Here is a 19459-nt window from a genome sequence, read left to right on the forward strand (position 1 = left end):
TTTTCATTTTTGTCATGAGTAAAATATTTCAGTCTGAAAGGTGCCCCCTGTAGAATCTCGACACTCTCCCGCGTAATTCTTCTCTTTAGCAGTAAACATATTGTCACCATAAGCGTAATGGACGGGTGGATTTTAGCAGCTGTTTCTCTACCAGGAAATAAATCTCAAAGTGTCTGTTTTTGTTGGACCAAAATTTGAATTTCCTGCTTTATAAACGGCCCAAAAATAAAATAAATGTTAAATCTCTGAGCCAACAAGATGTGAGTTGAATGTGTCTGAAACTTGGATAAAGAAATCTAAGTAGAAACTAAAATGTTAGAGCTTAACTGTGAGTTCATTTGATGAGATCAAAGCCTAATAAGTTGCATTAACTCAAAGCGTTCAGTTAGAATGACTGTGATTTAGCTTTTTGAGTTAAGTTTGAGAGAGGTTCTTCACTTCAGGTTGACTTTACTCACATTTTTCCAGGCGGCAGGTGAACTTTCTACGTTTTACTGACTTGAAATGTTTCACAGAGTGCAAGTTTGTTCGCTTTCTTTTTCTCTGCGGATCGTTCTGCTGGGGCTGGGCTGCCATCTCACCTGCTCCTCATCACTCAGTGATGCTGAACTCTACTTAACCCGCCAGCTCTTCCCTTCGCCTTCGTGGTGCAGCCCACATCTTAGCCCGGTTTGTCAGCCAGCTCCTCCTGAATCTTCGTGTTTTGTTGTTAAAACTTTGCTCGTTCATTAAATTTCTGTTTGGAGCCAGAACATCTGAGTCCTGCGCTTTTTTTTCCTTTTGTTTGTCGTCACAAAAATCAGTAAAGCTCCAAGAATAAGAACATTAAGCAGCAGTTAAATACAGTTCTTAACCTCTACTGTCATAATCACTAGTATACTACATGTTTTATGTATTTACTGTGTATCTTTAATGAATATATAAATCACTCTAATCTGTTTTAAGCAAACACAGACCCCATCTCTCTTTACTTCAGCTCACTGATAGCATGGTTTTGTAGTTAATGAATGCAATTAACCTTAGAATATTTACAGATACATCAAAGGACAAAGTTTCAGCAAGTATATTTTTAATTAAAAAAAATAAAACTCTTCAGAAAGTCTAAGCACACCACAAATTAAAAACCTCTGTTCACGTCTCAATATGAATAGAATCATCATAACACTGTACGTTGCTTTCAGAAACATAAGCAAGTTAGGATATAACTTTAAATTGCACGTGCACACCTGCCACTTCATTAGGGACGTTCGTGAATGTATTCTTACATAGAAGCCCTGCACTGAATCCTCCTTCATGATGTTGAGCTGATGTTGAAACAGCATCAGAAAAGCAGGTTTTAAACTGGAGGATGTAGTCAGTGCAGGACCGTTGTATTAGAACATTAACTTTCACTAGGGGGGTGTTGAAGGGGTTGTGTTTCAGTTCATCTTGATTAGTTAAATTATCATACGTTTCATTATTTAACGCTTTAATACTTGAGCACAGTAACAGTCTTATTTACGTAGTGGCTCTGAATGCATGAAGCACAAGTAATAACAAAGCCACTCCAAGGAGACCTGGGCCCTCAAAGGCCTAACAAAAACATCTGCATTTTAAACATAGTCCTGGAATAAAGTGCACTGAACAGTCATGTCGATCTAATTCTCCAGTTGTGGGTTAATTCATTCATCTGTCAGACTTCATCGATTTCTCCAGAGCTGTTGGTTGTTACGCTGTCTATCAGTAACCAGTGATTCGCTTCGTGACTGTCCCTGCAAAATGAAATTGGACAAAACTAAGTCCTGAAACACACCAAGATTCTCCAGACTCAAATCAAATGGAAAAGAAATTCAGTTATATTTACGTTTCGGTGTCGAACACTATCCTGTCCTCCGAGTTTCTTCTTCTCATCCACGTGACATCAGGCTGATATGAATCTTGTCGGAGGACAGATGTGTGCTGGTGGGAATAAATTAGTCATTTAAACATTTGCAATTTAAAACAATTCGTCCTCAAAATATTAAAGCAAATGACTTTTTTTTTTCTTACCTTTTTACATTTAAGGCAGATGCATGGTACCAGGCCTGTTAGTATTGTAATCAAAATGACACCAAACACCATTGCTATAGCGGTGCCTGCGCACACAAAAAAACACAATCAAAGATACAAATCTGATATTTCAATAACAACATGACACGAGCAAATGTCAAACGTAAACACGCACTTTCTTCTAACTGCTTTGAGAAGTGCAGAAATGAGGCTGTCTCCCTGCTTCTTCGAGTGCTGACGGTGCAGTTGATGACCAGATCACCGTTGCTGCTGGGGAGTATCAGAGAACTGCTGATGTTGTAAAGCTGCTCCTTCGCCCTCTGGACAATGGTTGAACTCTTAAAGGTCCTGTTGGATGGAGGTGTGGTGGACCAGGTGAGCTCAGGTTCAGGGTAGATCCCGTTAGAGCTGCAGGTGATCCTCTTTCCTGCATGAACTATGTTGACTTCTTGGACTGGAGCTGGAAAAGTGAAGAGATTTCTCCGATTTATTAAAATTACATAAGGAAAAATAATTGCACAAGTATTCACCCACTTCAAATCACAATTTGCCGTATTTTCCGGACTGTAAGCCGCTACTTTTTTCCCACGCTTTCAACCATGCAAATCTTATGCAAAGATGCGGCTTTTCTGTGGATTTTTATTTATTTATTTATTTATTTATTGCGATAAATCCTTCACAAAAACTGGCCGCATGCTTTACCCCGGGATGACAGCGACACGGAGAGCAACACTGACATAGACACAGAAAAGGTGTGTGACGAACTCCGACACTGAAGAAGATGACTTCAGCGGTTTCAGTGCGCAGGAGGAGGATGAATAAACCAATCAATAACTTTTCTGTTTCGTTTGATCAGCACTTTTACTTTTATGTTACAGGCACCGTTCGGACACTGATCAGTTCAGTTATGTTCGGTTAAACTAATCAGTTCAGTAGATATCAGCGGATTATAGCCCGGCGCGGCTTATATATGTACGTTTTTGTTTTTTTTATATATGTACTTTGTGGGTGCGGCTAGTCCGGAAAACACGGTAATAGACGCACTCATGAACAGAATAACTGCGCTGACTCAGACTGTGTCACACCTGTATTGACTCCATTTTTCTTTGGTCAAACGCTCCCGCTCTGTCTGGTTTCTCAGGAATCAGGCTTGAACAGCTCAAATTACTTCTTAACTTTGACTTTGGCCGCTCCAGATCATTCACCTGCTTAAACCATGTCTTCAACAAGGGATCCGCGACCCCTAGGGGGTCCAAGGAGGTACTACAGGGGGGGTCACAAAATCTTTTGTTGATAAGACATTTTACTTTATTTTTTTTTTTTTAAAACTTTCCTCCACAAATTTAAATTTCTTGAAATACACATTAACATGAATCCAACATATTGGCAATTAATAATTGCTTACGTTGGTTACTGTTTATTAATAAATTACAGTTCAAGGCCGTAACACTGGACCGCAAGGTCACTGTAGCTCTGGTTCCTCTTATGAGCAAGGAAAAGGCATCTTTTTGTGTTTCTTCCTGCATAGGCAGCAACTCAGTTTGTGTAAGTTACACATGAGAAATGTTCCTTCATTTCTTCTTTGTTAATGACGTGGACATATTTTTGTTTTCACCCCCTAACATTTACTTTCCAAAAGTCTTCTGCCGCTGTTGCTTTTGTTCTTCATGGTGAGACTGTAGCCGTGAATACTGATGGACAAAGGTCGGGCTTTCCAGACACATGTTTAATGTTACCAGACCACTGCTGAATAGATGTCAGCAAAAGAAAAGAAGGAGGGCTTAGTTTTAGGGTCGAGTCTTCTGATAAGTTTCTCATCTCATCTCATCTTCTATACCGCTTAATTCTCACTAGGGTCACGGGGGGTTGCTGGAGTCTATCCCAGATCGCCAGCCTATCGCAGGTCTAACACAGAGACACACAACCATTCACACTCACACCTAGGGTCAACTTAGAGTCACCAATTAGTCTAACGAGCACGTCTTTGGAGGTGGGAGGAAAACGGAGTACCTGGAGAAAACCCACGCGGACACAGGGAGCTGATACGTTTCTCCTTATATAATAATCATGTTTATTTTGATGTAAACTATACCAATGAAACTTTTATGTACAAATTTGATCTTGCTTTCAGACTTTTGGCCTGTAGCATATGCAGCTAGTTATTTTAGGTGTGAGAGGACTACTGGTGAGGGAGAAATCAAAAATCCAACGGCAAAGAAAAGATTTCTGCACTTGAATTGCGTCTGTGAAGGTTCTCAGTCATCCAGGTCGTAGTAATCCAAAAGGCAACTAGTAGAATTTCTTGAAGACATTTCGCCACTCATCCGAGTAGCTTCTTTCATAGAGTTTTCCCATTTGAACCTCAACTTCCCACCACTCTGAGAACTGAAGAAGCTACACGGATGAATGCAATAAAGAGGAGGAGGAGGCGGAGGAGGCTGACAGAAAGCTCAAAACACTGAAGTGGAACCATTGCACAAATTCAAGTGTATGGAGATGTTTTCTTTGCCTTTTTAAAATGATTAATTTTACTTTGTAGAAATCTGTTTTCACTTTCTTAGTAAAGAAGTAAAGATTTTGGACATGTGGTGTGAAATATGCCCAAAAAATCAATCCTGTATGCATAATAAATTCTACATGTTTGGAAGAAGAGTTAGTCCTGTGCTGATGAATGTGTGCATCTGTTTGCTCATATTAATGGTAGTATTTTCAGTGAGTTTCTCCTACCGTCCATTTTCAGGTCGATAAATGAAGTCTCGTTTCCAGTGGTGGAGCTGGTGTAACACTGGTATCTTCCTTCATCCTGAACCTTGACTCCTGTCAGCAGCAGTGAGGCGTTTCCTCTGGAGATCTGATCCTCGAACAGTGCCGTCCTGCCTCTGAAGTTCTGGTCCTGGTCCTGGTGTGTGAGCTGGTCTTGGCCGGAGACGTAGGAGTGGACAGACTTGGGTTCTGTTCCTGCACGGGTCCAGTGGATGACCGCTCCGCTATCGAACTGGAAGCTGCACGGTAAGACGCAGCTTTCCGCGAAGACGCAAAACACCTCGGAGTCTGCAACACACAAAGAGGCTTTTTGATTGTGTGTAAGAGTGTGTATCCAGACCAGCTGAGCAGAATTAGTTCGGTTCAGATTAACTGGTATCCTGGAGGAAATTAACTTTGCAGCTGGCATCAGAGACACAGTGGACAAGGACAACATCAGATGACATCCACAGAACACAACAACCAGAATTATAGTAACATGAAAACAGTGCATAAAGTGCATTATACTAAGAAATGAGAAGGGAAAACTATGCATAAATAAGTACGAATAAGTGCAGAGCATGAAAGAGTCGGCATGAAGTCATGCAGTGGCTTTGTTTTTGGCATCCTGAGGAGATAAAGTGGATGGTTAGGACTTTCTATAATGAGTTTTGATGACTGTTTTACTGGACTGGTCTCAGCTGCCATTTCAGAACATCCATTAGTACCCACACGGTCGTTTTTTTGTGCGTGACACTCAAAAAACAACCATGCAAACAGAATTAAGACACCATCATTTTTTTTTTTTTTTTTTTTACAATATACTCCGTCTTATTTTTCCTCATTATCTCTGATCAAACTAACCATGATAACACAATCTACCAACTCTTCTCTGTGTTTAGACTTGATAAAGGTCACACATACTCACTCACCTCCTCGTGAAAGAGTCCACTGAAAGGAAAGAACCACCAACACCGCGACGCACTTTATCTGTGTCATTGTTAAGTTCAGACCCGTCTTCTCTCTGCTTCACTAGTCATCGCATTAAAGTCAGCAGAAGCGTGAGAGCCGACCTCATCGAGAAGCTCGTCCGACCGGTCTGTTCATTGCATCATCGAGCTCGATCAAAACAAGGAATCAGGAAAATGTTTGAAATACTTGGGTGTGACGGACCGAGGCACCAGTAATCATTTTTTGTTTTTGTCTGTAGCTTCATCTTCACTGACAGATTCTACTGAACCTGCGGTGGAAACCTTCAAAAGAGGCGTTCCCAGTTAATACTGACTGTATTTAAAGCTCGACAAACCCTCTGTGACAGGTTCTCACGTGTAGTGGCCACGCCCCTAATGATTAATTACTTTAAGACTTGACAGAATTGAATCAGAAGGAGTCTATAAAAACATTCTCCGTGTACACTTGTCACAAATGGATGAATAAGCTATTTAGAGATCGAAACGGTGTCTGTAAATGTTTTTATTTCTACCGTAAAGTTGGAGGTCTGTGGAGATTGTTGGACTGGAGCCTCTAGTGGATATTTCAGGAAGTGGCTTTTATTTTTGTGGGCTGCTTGATGAAAACGTGCTCTTACTGTAAATGCAGAGGTTTATGTGAAATCAAATAATCAGCTTCTGAAATAAAGTAGATGTGATAATAAAAAATAATGAGGAAAGCTTTTCAGTTGCACTCAGAGAAACATTTTCTTCATCTGACTGTTTGCAGAACTTAAGAGCATATTATAGGTTTTTCATACTTTTATGGATAAAATCTGATGCACTTTTTCTGCAGTGGACTGCTATTTAAAAGATGAAACTACAAACTTCTAGAGTGTTCGAGCTAATGATTCATAGTTAAATACAATTAAACACCAGAGTTCTATAAATATTTTTAATATATTTTGCAAATAGGTTCAAACTGGTACTGTTTAAAACATTGAAAAGTGTATGTACAGAATAAACACACATGAAATGCAGACATTCATACATCATCGAACAGAAATTAATCTTTTGTTTCATTATTAAATCAGCAGTGGTTTTATCCGTGTGACAGATTTTCACTTGGTGAAGTGTGGTTCTACGAGCGTGACTCAAGTAGGTCTATATCATCCAGTACGACATGATTTAAAAATACAAAACTCATGATATGATTTACACATATCAAATAAATTACATTCATGGGTTTTACAAATGGCACAGCAACTTTGTGGGGTCAGCAACTGAATATTTGTCTCCTACATTTTCCAAATATCTGAGTTAAAAAAAAAAAAAAGCTAAATTAAAATAAAACGTGATCAACGTGATGCAGGAAATCATGTGGATTAAAGAGCAAAGCTTTGCAGGACTGGGTGTAGTACAGATTCTGTCCAGATGGGGTCACTGTTGTTCTCCTTAGTTTTTAACAGTTCCACTTGAACCAAGCTTTAAATGTGGTTTCCCATATTTCCAGTCTATCTAACAAAAAGCACCTCTACATTAATACTAACAAATTATCTTTTCCATTCCAGTAGTGATGAAATCTCCTTTCAAAGAAATTTTCTTATCTATTTAAGCCTCAGAGAGGATCATTTGTCTCCCCCTTCTTTTTTGTGCTTGGATGCTTGGATGCTTGGATGCGCCCTTTGAGGATTTTTTGAAAAAGAGGCAGTCAGTCAATCATCTTCTCTGAGTGGAGCACTAAAACAAACAAAAATACTCATGCGGTACATTATTCATTCTACATTATCGCCTTCCAACTAAAGTGTCCTTCAGTCGTCTCGGGTGGATCAGGACGTACTTGGTGAGGAGAAGGTCTTCAGTCTTATCACAAGTGGAACTTCAGCTGAGTTACCAGGAGACAGATGTGATGTGTGATGTGTGAACTGATGTGAAGTCGTGTGTGTGTGTGTTCTCATGCCAAAGGAGTCATTTTCTCCCCATCAGAACAGAACACAACTGTAAAAAAAAAAAAAAAAAAACAACAAAAACAATCAAATTTAGTTTTTGCACCAAACTCTTAAACCATCAAAACAAACAATAAAAGTTCTGATATGGCTAGGTTAAAGATTATATGCTTCCTTAATGAGTATAGCATAGCATAGCATAGCATTCCTGTTGACAGGACAGATGTTTCGAGTCCAAAAGAAACAATCATCAATACAAAATCTGCATAGAGAGATAGATTAGTAGATAAAAGAAGAATAAGAGTTTACATTTCTATTTGTTTTTCTTTTAGTTTTTCTTCTTCTCCTGTCCACCAGGCAGACCACCAGCACACCTATCAGAGCCATCACTCCTACAGCCACCACCCATATTTGCGCTATAGGAGGAGGATCTGAAAGAGAAACAAATTCATTTGGAAAAAAATATATATATAAAAAAATCTTGCTACAACTCATATATATTTGGCATTTTTGCTTAATAAACAACTAATTTTATCAATAATTGCAGCTCTTCTATTTGCACATTTTCACTACAGCAGCAGTTTTTTGAACACGTACCTCGTTTTATCCTCAGAAAGGTGTTTGTTACGTACGTCTCCTCCTCCTCCCTGACTTCACACGTGTATGTTCCCTCTTGGTTTGAAGACAGGTCCTGTAGTGTGAGGCTGCCTGACTCTGATACATCCTTCACCTGCTGCCTCCACTCCTCTGACACTGTGTAGGAGACATCAGTCCTGGTCCAGTTCACCATGATCTGACTGTGGTTGAATCTCCAGATGAGACTGAAGTTTGTTAGAGGAGTGTTTGAGTCAGAGCAGGAGATTGATGATCCAGTGTTGGACACAACGATAGAAGCTGGAATTACAGAAGACCAACAGCGCAGATGAACAAGAAAGCTGCTGCCAACTACTGACTTTAAAGAGAAAAAAGAAATATTGCACTGCCTCAGCCAGTTTTATGTCTTAAAATACTTACTTGGTTTTAATCGAGTCGCTCTCCTCTTGTTTGTTCCAGTGCTGATGGTGCAGCTGTAGACCAGATCACTGTCACTGTCTGAAAGTATCAGAGAACTGCTGATGTTGTAAAGCTGCTGTTCAGGATGCTGGACTGTGGTTGTGTTCTTGAAGGTCTCTTTGGATGGAGGTGTGGTGGACCAGGTGAGTTCAGGTTCAGGGTAGATCCAGTTAGAGCTGCAGGTGATCCTGTTTCCTTCCTGGACTATGTTGACTTCATGGACTGGAGCTGGAAGAGTCAGAGGGAAAAAGAAATTCGGGTTTGCATTAGTTTTAGGGAGCACTGTGAGATGATGAAGTTTTTATTAGAAATGTTTTGAACCCTTCACTTATCATGCTAAGTGGTAATATATTGGTTTTAATTCTTTTATTTTGATTGCTCTTATTGTGATAATTTCATTGTTTGGTTGATTTATTGTCAACTTTTGGTTTTAACTATTATAACATTGAAAACATGAACCATAATTTCATGAATAAATACATCATGTGTCTCTCATACCGTCCACTTTCAGGATGATGAATGACTCCTTGTTTCCAGTCAAGGTGCTGGTGTAACACTGGTATCTTCCTTCATCCTGAACCTTGACTCCTGTCAGCAGCAGTGAGGCGTTTCCTCTGGAGATCTGATCCTTGAACAGTGACGTCCTGCCTCTGAAGTTCTGGTCCTGGTGTCCAAACTGGTCTTCGTTGTTGTAGAACGAGTGGACACGAATGTCTCCAGCTCTCAGTTGAGTCCAGTGGACGACGACATCAGAGCCTGACTGGAAACTACACGGTAAGATGCAACTTTCCATGAAAACACAGGACACCTCAGTGTCTCCTACATAATAAGAGAAAAGTTTCAGTTCAGTGAAAATAAAACGTGACCTCAACCAATTTTTAAATTAATTCATTAGGTGAATTTTTTTTTATTATTGATCACAGTCATGTTATTTTGTTGAACTGGCTGATTGTGTGGTAGAGGTAAGACATGGGCAGGGTTTTAAACAATGCAATGGTTTAAAGAAAAGACATTTGGTTGTTATAGATTAATTAAAAACTCCTGATGATTCATTGTTGCTCTGCCATTAATAACAATACATGATGTATTAGTTGTACCCATGTGCGAAAATCATATTTTCACTGAAGTTTGATACTTAGAAACAAGTTACTTTTCAAAATGCTGAAGCATCGTCTTAAGGCTTTTATGCATAAACAGAACTCATTCAATCTCTGCTCATTTCCTCCACTGGTTCCTTTGATCAAACAACAGTGATTAATGTGATTTCAAATGAAAAGGTTTTTTAAACCAATCGTCCTGTAAATGTCTCACTCACCTCCTCTTGAAGGAGTCCACATCAAAGAAAGGACCAACACAACGCACATGATTCCAGTCGTCTTTAGGTCCGTTTTCATCTCGGTGTGTTGTAACGCTGCTTCTCCAGTGACTGAGTGAAGTGATCGTATTCTGCTGAACCAGTATATTGTGTGGTGTGGATGAACTGGTTCTACAGTTGTGTGATCATGCTGATCATGGCTGTGAAACTCTAATGAAAGAGGCTTTTGAACGAGAGAACCACAACCCACGTGTTGTCATCACAATTAAAATAACAACTCACAGAAGAAGAATCTATTAATAATAACACACATGGACAAACCCAAGGTGTCTCTGTAAATAAAGACAATTGATTGGGCAACAATAACACTTACAAACCTTAAAAATGTGAGTAAACTCAACAAGTTTTAACTAATGACCATTTAATACATCTTATTTTGTTAAATTATCCTGAATCATGAAGAAAATCTTGTCAAACTAACTCATGTTTCCAAGTTAAGGTCAGTTTAATTAAAGTCACATCAGCTGCCATTTTAAATCAAATTTTTTTTTTTAGATTTCTCATCTTGACGACTAATGAAAAGTTCTACAATTCACGTGAACTTTAGACGGATTCAACTCACGTCTTGTTTATTTAGACCGAAGACGAAATTAAAATTAAACAATAGGAATGTAGTAGTATTAACTAGAAGTATTAACTCATAGTTAAATGATTCATTCACTTTTTGAGTTAAACCAGAGGTTATTTTCTTCAGTTTGACTTCACTCACATTTTTAAGGACGCAGGTGGAGGGTAACACTTTCACTGATGTGAAATCTTTTACAGTGGACCTTTGTGATTTTTCCTTATGTTTGTCATCAGATTATAAATATCAGGAAAGTTCCAGTTCTTAATCTCTACAGCCAATACATCAGACTCAGTGGCTCCATCTGCAATTAATTAATTAAAACCCCACGGACGGAAACGCAGAGATCAAACTAAATGAAAGGTTGTTGCAGGGGTGCAGAGAGGAAATGGAGGAAAACTAAACTGACAGTCCATCATAAAAATACTACGGGAAAAACTCTAAACCCACAGTAACGCCATCAAACTCATTTCACGCAGACAGAATGAAAATAAATTCCTCTTCTCTACGATTAATCTATTAACTAATCCTGATTTTAAAAAGTCCTCCAACAAATGCTCCATGTGAGGACTTGGAGGTGTGTGGAGCCTCTAATGGACATTGGAGGAAGTGGCTTTTCCTTCTCTGCTGCCTCATTTCAATAAGTGGTCATGCTTCCAAATCTTCCTAATTCTTCCATAATGCTCATAATTCATACTTAAATATAATTAAACACCACGGTTCTATAGATATTTTTTAATATATTTTGCAAATAGGTCTAAAATACTGAAATGTTTACAGTATAAACACATGTGAAATGCAGATATTCAAAAATATACAAACACAAATTAATAATTTCATTATGAACATTCATTATAAATCAGTAGTGTTTTTACCTGCGTACAGATTCAGTGTCCAGTGTCATCCAGTAGTCCATTACATGATTTAAAAAAGGAACAAAACAACAACAACAACAACACAAAACTCCTTCATTCACATGATTTACACACATCAAATAAATTACATTCACACGTTTTAAAAACACACAGCAACGTTAGTGTGGCTAGTGACTGAATATTTCTCTCCCAGATATTTCACAATAAAAGTGTGTGTGTGAAAAAAAAAAAGTAAAATAAAATAAAATGAAACTTGATCAACGTGATGCAGGAAATCGTGTGGATTAAAAAGCAGTTTTTAAAAGTACTTTGTAGGACCGGGTGTAGTACTAATACCTCTGTCCAGATGCTGTTGTTACAATTAGCAGAAAACAAAGTCACCATTTCATTCTCCTGCAACTCAGAGTGGCCTCTGCATTCATCTCAACGTCAGTTCCACTTGAACCAAGCTTTAAAAGTGTTTTCCCATCTTTCCAGTCCATCTATAACAGAAAGCACGTCTACGTTAATGCTAAGAAATCCTCTTCCTCATTCTAGTAATGATGAAATCTCCTTTTAAAGTAATTTTCTTCGTAAAATTCTTTCAAGCTTCGCGTCATAGAGGCTGTACTTCATCACAGCGGATGTGGATCGCAGGCCGTGTGGCTGGAATCAATCAGCATAAGTGGGTATAAATAGAGCATGCATCATAATCTCCATGTCCACCATGAGGACACAGTTTCTTATCCAAACTATCTCCTGTTCAAAGACGATGCTTAGTTCGTGGAGTTCTTAGGTCCCACTAATCTCAAATAAAGACAAATGGAGAAATAAACTCTGGTGGAGCTCGATTGCACCAATTTGTATTCTTACCTATTCTGTTTGTTTAAATCTATTCTCAGCGTCTCTATATTATAGTTACTATGGAAAATAATCTGGGACTTCTGTATTAGCATGCAAAGGCCATCAGCTGTTAATAAAACATGTGCAGCTAGAAACCACACCACGTTTTCCACTTGAGATCTGCTTGGAGACAACAGTAAAAATAAACAAGAATATATATAGATGCATCACATTGGATAGGATGAGCTGTTATTTCCCTACCAGGGTATTTTGAGGAAGAAACAGTCAGTAAACCAGCTTGTCTGAGGTACATTATACATTAGTAACGAGTTGATAAGGACGTACTTGGTGAGTAGAAGGTCTTCAGCCAAAACATTGTTATTACAAGAGATACTTCAGCTCAGTTACTGAAAGACAGAAGATACTATTCATCTGCAGTTCTCTGTTTAAATTCTTCTCCCGATGTTTATTTGATGCAGTCACGGTTTATGTTAAGCCGTGTGTGTGTTCTTGCGCCAAAGCAATCTGTTCATGAGCCAGCGCCTGTAAAAGAAAAATAATCTGATTTAGTTTTTGCACCAAACTCTTAAAGCATCACAACAAACAATAAAAATTCAAATATGGCTTCATTTGTGTATGCCTCCTTATTGAGTATAGCATAGTATAGTATAGTATAGTATAGTATAGTATAGTATAGTATAGTATAGTATAGTATAGTATAGTATAAGGCAGGGCCGTACCAGCTACCGTAATAACTGTAGTCTGCGCGCAACATTTTTTTCTCATTCATAAAAAGCTAAAGTTGATGATTTTTTGGGGGGGACAGCTTTAACTGGGGGACAGGTCAATTCAAAACGGGGACTGTCCCCAGACATCGGGGACGTCTGGTCGCCCTAAAATAACCCAAACAAATGAAATGTTGACAGGACAGATGTTACAAAAAGTCCAAAAGAAACAATCATCAATGCAAAATCCACATAGGTGGATAGATTAGAAGAAGAAGGAAAGGTGAGAGTTTACTTTTGCTTTTCCTTTCGTTTTTCTTCTTTTTCTGACCACCAGAGAGGTCACCACCACAGCTATCAGAGGTATCACTCCTCCAACCACCACCACACATATGAGCACTATAGGACAAGCATCTGAAAGAAAAGAAAAAAACGACAAATTTAAAAAAAAAAAAAAATTGAGTGTACGGTAATGGCATTTCTGCATTTGGAATAAAAAAAAATCTTGTTACAACTCATGTATATTTGGCATTTTTCCTTAATGAATTTAATCAATACACATTTTCACTACAGCAGCAGTTTTTTGAACACGTACCTCGTTTTATCCTCAGAAAGATGTTTGTTACGTACGTCTCCTCCTCATCCCTAAGTTCACACGTGTATATTCCCTCCTGGTTTGAAGACAGGTCCTGTAGTGTGAGGCTGCCTGACTCTGATACATCCTTCACCTGCTGCCTCCACTCCTCTGACACTGTGTAGGAGACGTCAGTCCTGGTCCAGTTCACCATGATCTGACTGTGGTTGAATCTCCAGGTGAGACTGAAGTTTGTTAGAGGAGTGTTTGAGTCACAGCAGGAGATTGTTGATTCAGCTTTGGACACAATGATAGAAGCTGGAATTACAGAAGACAACAGCGCAGATGAACAAGAAAGCTGCTGCCAACTACTGACTTTAAAAAGAAAAAAGAAAAATTGCACTGCCTCAGCCAGTTTTATGTCTTAAAATACTTACTTGGTTTAAATCGAGTCGCCTCTTGTTTGTTCCAGTGCTGATGGTGCAGCTGTAGACCAGATCACTGTCACTGTCTGAAAGTATCAGAGAACTGCTGATGTTGTAAAGCTGCTGTTCAGTCTGCTGGACTGTGGTTGTGTTCTTGAAGGTCTCTTTGGATGGAGGTGTGGTGGACCAGGTGAGTTCAGGTTCAGGGTAGATCCAGTTAGAGCTGCAGGTGATGGACTCATTCATGCATACTTCATCTGTAACTGTACATTCATACATTAAACCCTCCTATTCTGACCCCATTCAGTGTTCATCGTTCAAAATAACAGCTGACATTGGTAGTCCATGCAAACATATGAGACACATACGATCTGGATAATTTGGGATGTCAACTCCAATTTAGAAAAGATTTGGATGAAAGATTTTCAAGATACACCAAGTCTAAAGTTGAAAGTCTGCCCTGATGGTGGCGCTAGAGGAAAGGTCAACTCACTGGTAGGTTTCATTATGTATTATTATTCATGTATTCATCAAATAAACAGAAACTTCAACAATTTCATGTAAATCATTTTCTGGAGATGAATAACCCTGGTGTCAAATTGACCCCAAAGGTCAAAAGTGTATATATGTTAAAGACATTTTATGACATTCAATAAATATTTGAGGATAATAGGAGGAGGGTTAAGAGACTGAAGAGATTTCAGATCAGATTTCACAGAGAAGGAAGAGAAAAGTGGTTCCACAACTTCCAACGTGTGTTGTTGATAAAGCTCCACCTACGACTGGATCCAGATTCAGATCAGTGGCACAGAAACAGGTGAAGGAAACGTGAGCATGAGGCTGGAATCACTACATGGAGTCATTTACGTGGAAGCTGCCTTTAAAGAAAGCCCCGTTTGTTGAGTAACAGAGTAACATTGAATCATCAAGCCCATAGCTTCATTTGTCCTCTTTTTGTTTCCATTTGTCCATTAGTGATAAATTTCTAAAGCTCATAGTCTTTTAAGAAAGTCACTCTGACTTGGACTGGTCAGTTTGATCAGAGTCTCCATCAGGTGGAAGCAGAGAGGAGTTGTTGACTTGTTGGTTGGATCCAGATGTGACCTGTTGATCATTTAAAGGCACTTTTTCAACTCCATCTTCTGTGGATCTGATAAATGACAAGAGAAAACACGATGTGTGTGATGAAGACCAACGTCTACAGATTAACTGAAACCATCTCATCAATCATGATTCCTTCATGTGAGTTTCTGTTTTCTCCTCATTTCAGTGAGTTGAGTGTTTTCATATCATGGATGTAGTTGAACTCTGCTTCCAGTCAGTCTGACTCTCACACTGTGACTCAAATCATCTTTGTAGCTGAGACAGTGGTTCATTGAAAGAAGGAAAGTTTTATAGATTTACTTACGTATTGGACTGTTCTGCATTTCCGTTTTTTTGATCTAAAGAGAAATGATAAATGACAAATCATCAATACAAACCACAAATGAAAAATAACATCAAAGTTGAGACAGGATGTAATTTTACCTTTTTTCTTTTTCACTTACAGTTTACAACTATAATACTACTGCTACTGCTGCTGCAACCCCTCCACATATGAGACCAACAGTGACTGAATGATCTGAAAAAGAAAAACAGTTAATTGAACTGTGTCTGGGTATTAAGTATTGAATTCATACACGTACAGACAGTCTACTTTAATGAGGTTATAACTTTACTACTTCACCTTTTATCTTACCTGAGTTCAAAATCGTTGTACTCCTCCTCATCCCGAGTTCACACGTGTATATTCCCTCCTGGTTTGAAGACAGGTCCTGTAGTGTGAGGCTGCCTGACTCTGATACATCCTTCACCTGCTGCCTCCACCCCTCTGACACTGTGTAGTTCACATCAGTCCTGGTCCAGGTCACGATGATCTGACTGTGGTTGAATCTCCAGATGAGACTGAAGTTTGTTAGAGGAGTGTTTGAGTCAGAGCAGGAGATTGTTGTTTCAGCTTTGGACACAATGATAGAAGCTGAAATAATAGAACACAGGTTGGAAAAAAAAATTCTTAAAGACTTAATAATTTATCTGTCAGATGAGATGTACAGTGTTACTCACGTAGTCGTCTAAAAGTAGCTCTCCTCTGGTTTCTCCTCTGGTTTGTTCCAGTGCTGATGGTGCAGCTGTAGACCAGATCACTGTCACTGTCTGAAAGTATCAGAGAACTGCTGATGTTGTAAAGCTGCTGTTCAGTCTGCTGGACTGTGGTTGTGTTCTTGAAGGTCTCTTTGGATGGAGGTGTGGTGGACCAGGTGAGTTCAGGTTCAGGGTAGATCCAGTTAGAGCTGCAGGTGGTCCTGTTTCCTTCCTCATAAATATTTATTTTTTGCACTGGAGCTGCAAAAATAAATAAATAAATAATGCTCAGTACTTGTGGCTGTGCAGGATATAACAGGATATAACCTGTAGTTAGTGTTCAGTGTGTGATGTCTGGGTCGATGATGTGGTTTTTTTTAAATGCCACCTGAAGCTGTGGAATTTTCCAGAGCCTTAAGGCATGAATTAACCTGACTAGAATACAGATTATGTGTAACCCGGAGACTCTAGTGTGGTGATATAATACATTAAACTATAGCTTTTGGTACGGTGGCTGGTAATAGCAAAACACTTTTACAATCTCTGAAACAAATTTATGTACAAATTCATTTACATGCAACTTTATTAATTATTGTCAAATACAAGGAAATCGTTTCTCTGCCTCGCAGTCATTAAAGAAAAGACACTAGTTTTCCTCACGGCTAAAACCATTTGTTTTGATTTATTTCCCCTTAAGATCTTCTCATTTAAAATGGCTATTGTGGTGGACAAATAAACAAATAAACCTTTCTGGGAGCATTGCTGTTTCTATCGCCGTATTTTTAAAGTTATTCATCATTTATTCTGAATGCGTGTCTGTGCCCATGTGTCTGTTGCCTTTTTAACCTCGCAACACATAGATGTAGCAATGCACATTACATTGCATATCTCTTTTTTTTTGCAGCTTATAACTTTTAAAAGTCCACTTTGCTCATATCAGGCTTCTGTAAATGGAGGCTCAACCTTGCAGATTGGAAGTGGATCTACTCTGAATGCATAAACCTGAACACTTTACTCTTTAACGGGTCTTTCTTCAGACCTTACACAGGATTCCCACGGAGCTCAAATAGTTTGCAGGCATTGTTATCCACTCTTCTGTGGTTCAAACGACCTTGCATGAATTGTGTATCAGTCTTTCCTGGGAGTGAAACGCTATCAGCCAAATGCCGCTGTGCAACAACTGAGAGAGCTTCACAATTACCTTTACATTCCCTGCTTAGTTTATTAAGTCAGTAAAGTGTCAGGTTAGAAGATTTGAGTCAAATCTACCTCCTAAATAACTGAAATTATTAAATCCCAGGACCACCACTTGGTTCGATGACCAGAGTTATAGATATAAACAAAACATGTATGAAACAGTTTGTGTATTTGTTTTTTTATACCGTCCACTTTCAGGATGATGTATGACTCCTTGTTTCCAGACAAGGTGCTGGTGTAACACTGGTATCTCCCCTCATCCTGAACCTTGACTCCTGTCAGCAGCAGTGAGGCGTTTCCTCTGGAGATCTGATCCTTGAACAGTGACGTCCTGTTTCTGAAACGCTGGTCCTGGTGTCCAAAATGGTCTTGGTTGTGGTAGAACGCGTGGACACGAGGGTTTCCTGCTATTTGTTGAATCCAGTGGATGACGACTTCGTCGCCGACGTTGAAAGTGCACGGTATGATGCAGTTTGTCATGAAACTGCACGACACCTCAGCATCTGTTCAGGTAACAAAGTGGTGATGAGGTATTTACACATGCAGTGTCATTATTTACTTTCAGCTCTGTTTTAGCACCTTCTTTGGTCTCCACCAATATATAATCTATGACCAAAACTGAATGTTATAAGAGACTGAAACATGCAAATATATTAACATTACTTAAAGTTAATGAACTATAATAAAAAAATAATAATAATACGTGTAATTTCAGCAGATTGCTGCCTGAATGTAACCTGAAATGAGCTGTGACTGGTGCCCTTGGTAGCAGTGTGTTTCCTCTTTAGTATTTCCAGCTGATTCTCCATCTCTGATATTTTCAGTTTGGAAGTGGAAACAAGACTTAACCGAACTGATAAAAAAGACACCGCCCTGACTAGTGTTTTGGTGGAGTTGTTAACAGAGACAGACAGATGATGGCTACATGTGGGCATTTAGTCCCACAGAGGCATAAACTCCACTTTCCACAGCCCATGGTCCATTACCACCCTGTGTCGGTCCGGTTTCTGGCCCATGGGCCGTATGTTTTAGAATCTGTCCCACCGGAGAGCAGAGCCAGCCCTGTTAGCGTGCCAGAGTATCAGTCACCTGTTTTAGGAGGCTGCATTCCTTCACTAATTTACCGTAATTTGCCTCCCTCTCACAGCCCAGAAATCAATTCTCCATGTAGCGCAGCTTATATTAAGAATATTATTTTTTGCACAAGACTGTAGTTAAAGTTTATCTGTATAACAAACCTTGACCCGTGACACAGAAACTGAACGTCCTTGTATCGAGTGACAAAATAGGATTTAGTTTGAGCACAACACACAACGCAAGTTCAAACTCATTAGTTTTACTGACATAAGCAGAGAAGGACCGTATGAGATTCACTCACCTCCTCTGGTACAAGTCCATAAAAGGTTCAAGACGACCAAGAATCCAGTCAGCTTAACCGCAGACATGGTCTTATGAAATCATTTCAAGGAGAGTGGGGAGGGGCAACCAACTGGGTTGAAGTCTATTGAAACATGAGCTATTTATTTATAGGCACAGGGCGTCAAAGTGACATGGTGTTGGCAAATATATTTAGGAGGGGTCTCCTAATGTGTGCCTATAAAAGCAAAAAGTGCATCTAACTTGAAAATTTCAACCGATTTTCTAGCAAAAAAACAAACAAACAAACAAAAACAGCGCAATGTACCGCCTGCCCCCCAGGATTAGTTTTTTTTTTTTTTTTTTTTTTTTTTACACCCACTGTATGCACACTATATTCTATTAAGGAAAAGCCATTATTACCTATAAGGAATGGTCTTTTTTTTTCAATATAATAAAAAAAAATCTTATAAAATAGAGTGTGCATACAATTGATGTTAAAAAAAAAAAGGAGAACTATTCTGCATTGGTTTGGAGTCACTAGACATGACTTAGATTGGGGAAAAAAAGTCTCAAAGTCTTAAAGTGTCTACATAAAAAGGAACTGGCACTTTTTAAAATAGACCTAACAACTTCAACTACTCCAGACGAGGACCAGTAGAAAATCCGTCCAGCTGGAAAGATTATTATTATTATTATTATTATTAGGTGGCTTGGGGAGTGTGC

At 39.0% G+C, this 19459-nt stretch overlaps 1 protein-coding gene and 1 long non-coding RNA gene across 2 annotated transcripts; both read right to left on the minus strand.

The window, feature by feature from the left end:
* Positions 1 to 1052: 1052 nt before the first annotated feature.
* Positions 1053 to 6122, minus strand: LOC124995479 (V-set domain-containing T-cell activation inhibitor 1-like). The gene is made up of 6 exons (XM_047567879.1): positions 5703 to 6122; positions 4756 to 5079; positions 2204 to 2488; positions 2029 to 2114; positions 1844 to 1938; positions 1053 to 1751 (listed from the first exon to the last, which is right to left on the minus strand). Exons 1-6 carry the CDS (start codon positions 5767 to 5769, stop codon positions 1673 to 1675), a joined length of 936 nt encoding a protein of 311 aa, XP_047423835.1. The 5' UTR covers positions 5770 to 6122; the 3' UTR covers positions 1053 to 1672.
* Positions 6123 to 11358: 5236 nt separating this feature from the next.
* Positions 11359 to 14288, minus strand: LOC124995493. The gene is made up of 5 exons (XR_007110711.1): positions 14072 to 14288; positions 13656 to 13952; positions 13356 to 13474; positions 12681 to 12878; positions 11359 to 11995 (listed from the first exon to the last, which is right to left on the minus strand). It is a non-coding gene; the product is annotated as an uncharacterized LOC124995493 (long non-coding RNA).
* Positions 14289 to 19459: the final 5171 nt, after the last annotated feature.

This window comes from Mugil cephalus, chromosome 18, assembly GCF_022458985.1.
Source record: "Mugil cephalus isolate CIBA_MC_2020 chromosome 18, CIBA_Mcephalus_1.1, whole genome shotgun sequence".
Lineage (NCBI taxonomy): Eukaryota > Metazoa > Chordata > Actinopteri > Mugiliformes > Mugilidae > Mugil > Mugil cephalus.

Bases quoted from the DNA above. Each gene is read 5' to 3' on its own strand.
- LOC124995479 (XM_047567879.1), bottom strand. From the start codon at position 5,769: ATGACACAGATAAAGTGCGTCGCGGTGTTGGTGGTTCTTTCCTTTCAG. The intron at 2,489-4,755 runs GTAGGAGAAACT...TCACTTTTCCAG, and splicing joins TATCGACCTGAAAATGGACG to CTCCAGTCCAAGAAGTCAAC. The intron at 1,939-2,028 runs GTAAGAAAAAAA...TATTCCCACCAG, and splicing joins TCTGCCTTAAATGTAAAAAG to CACACATCTGTCCTCCGACA.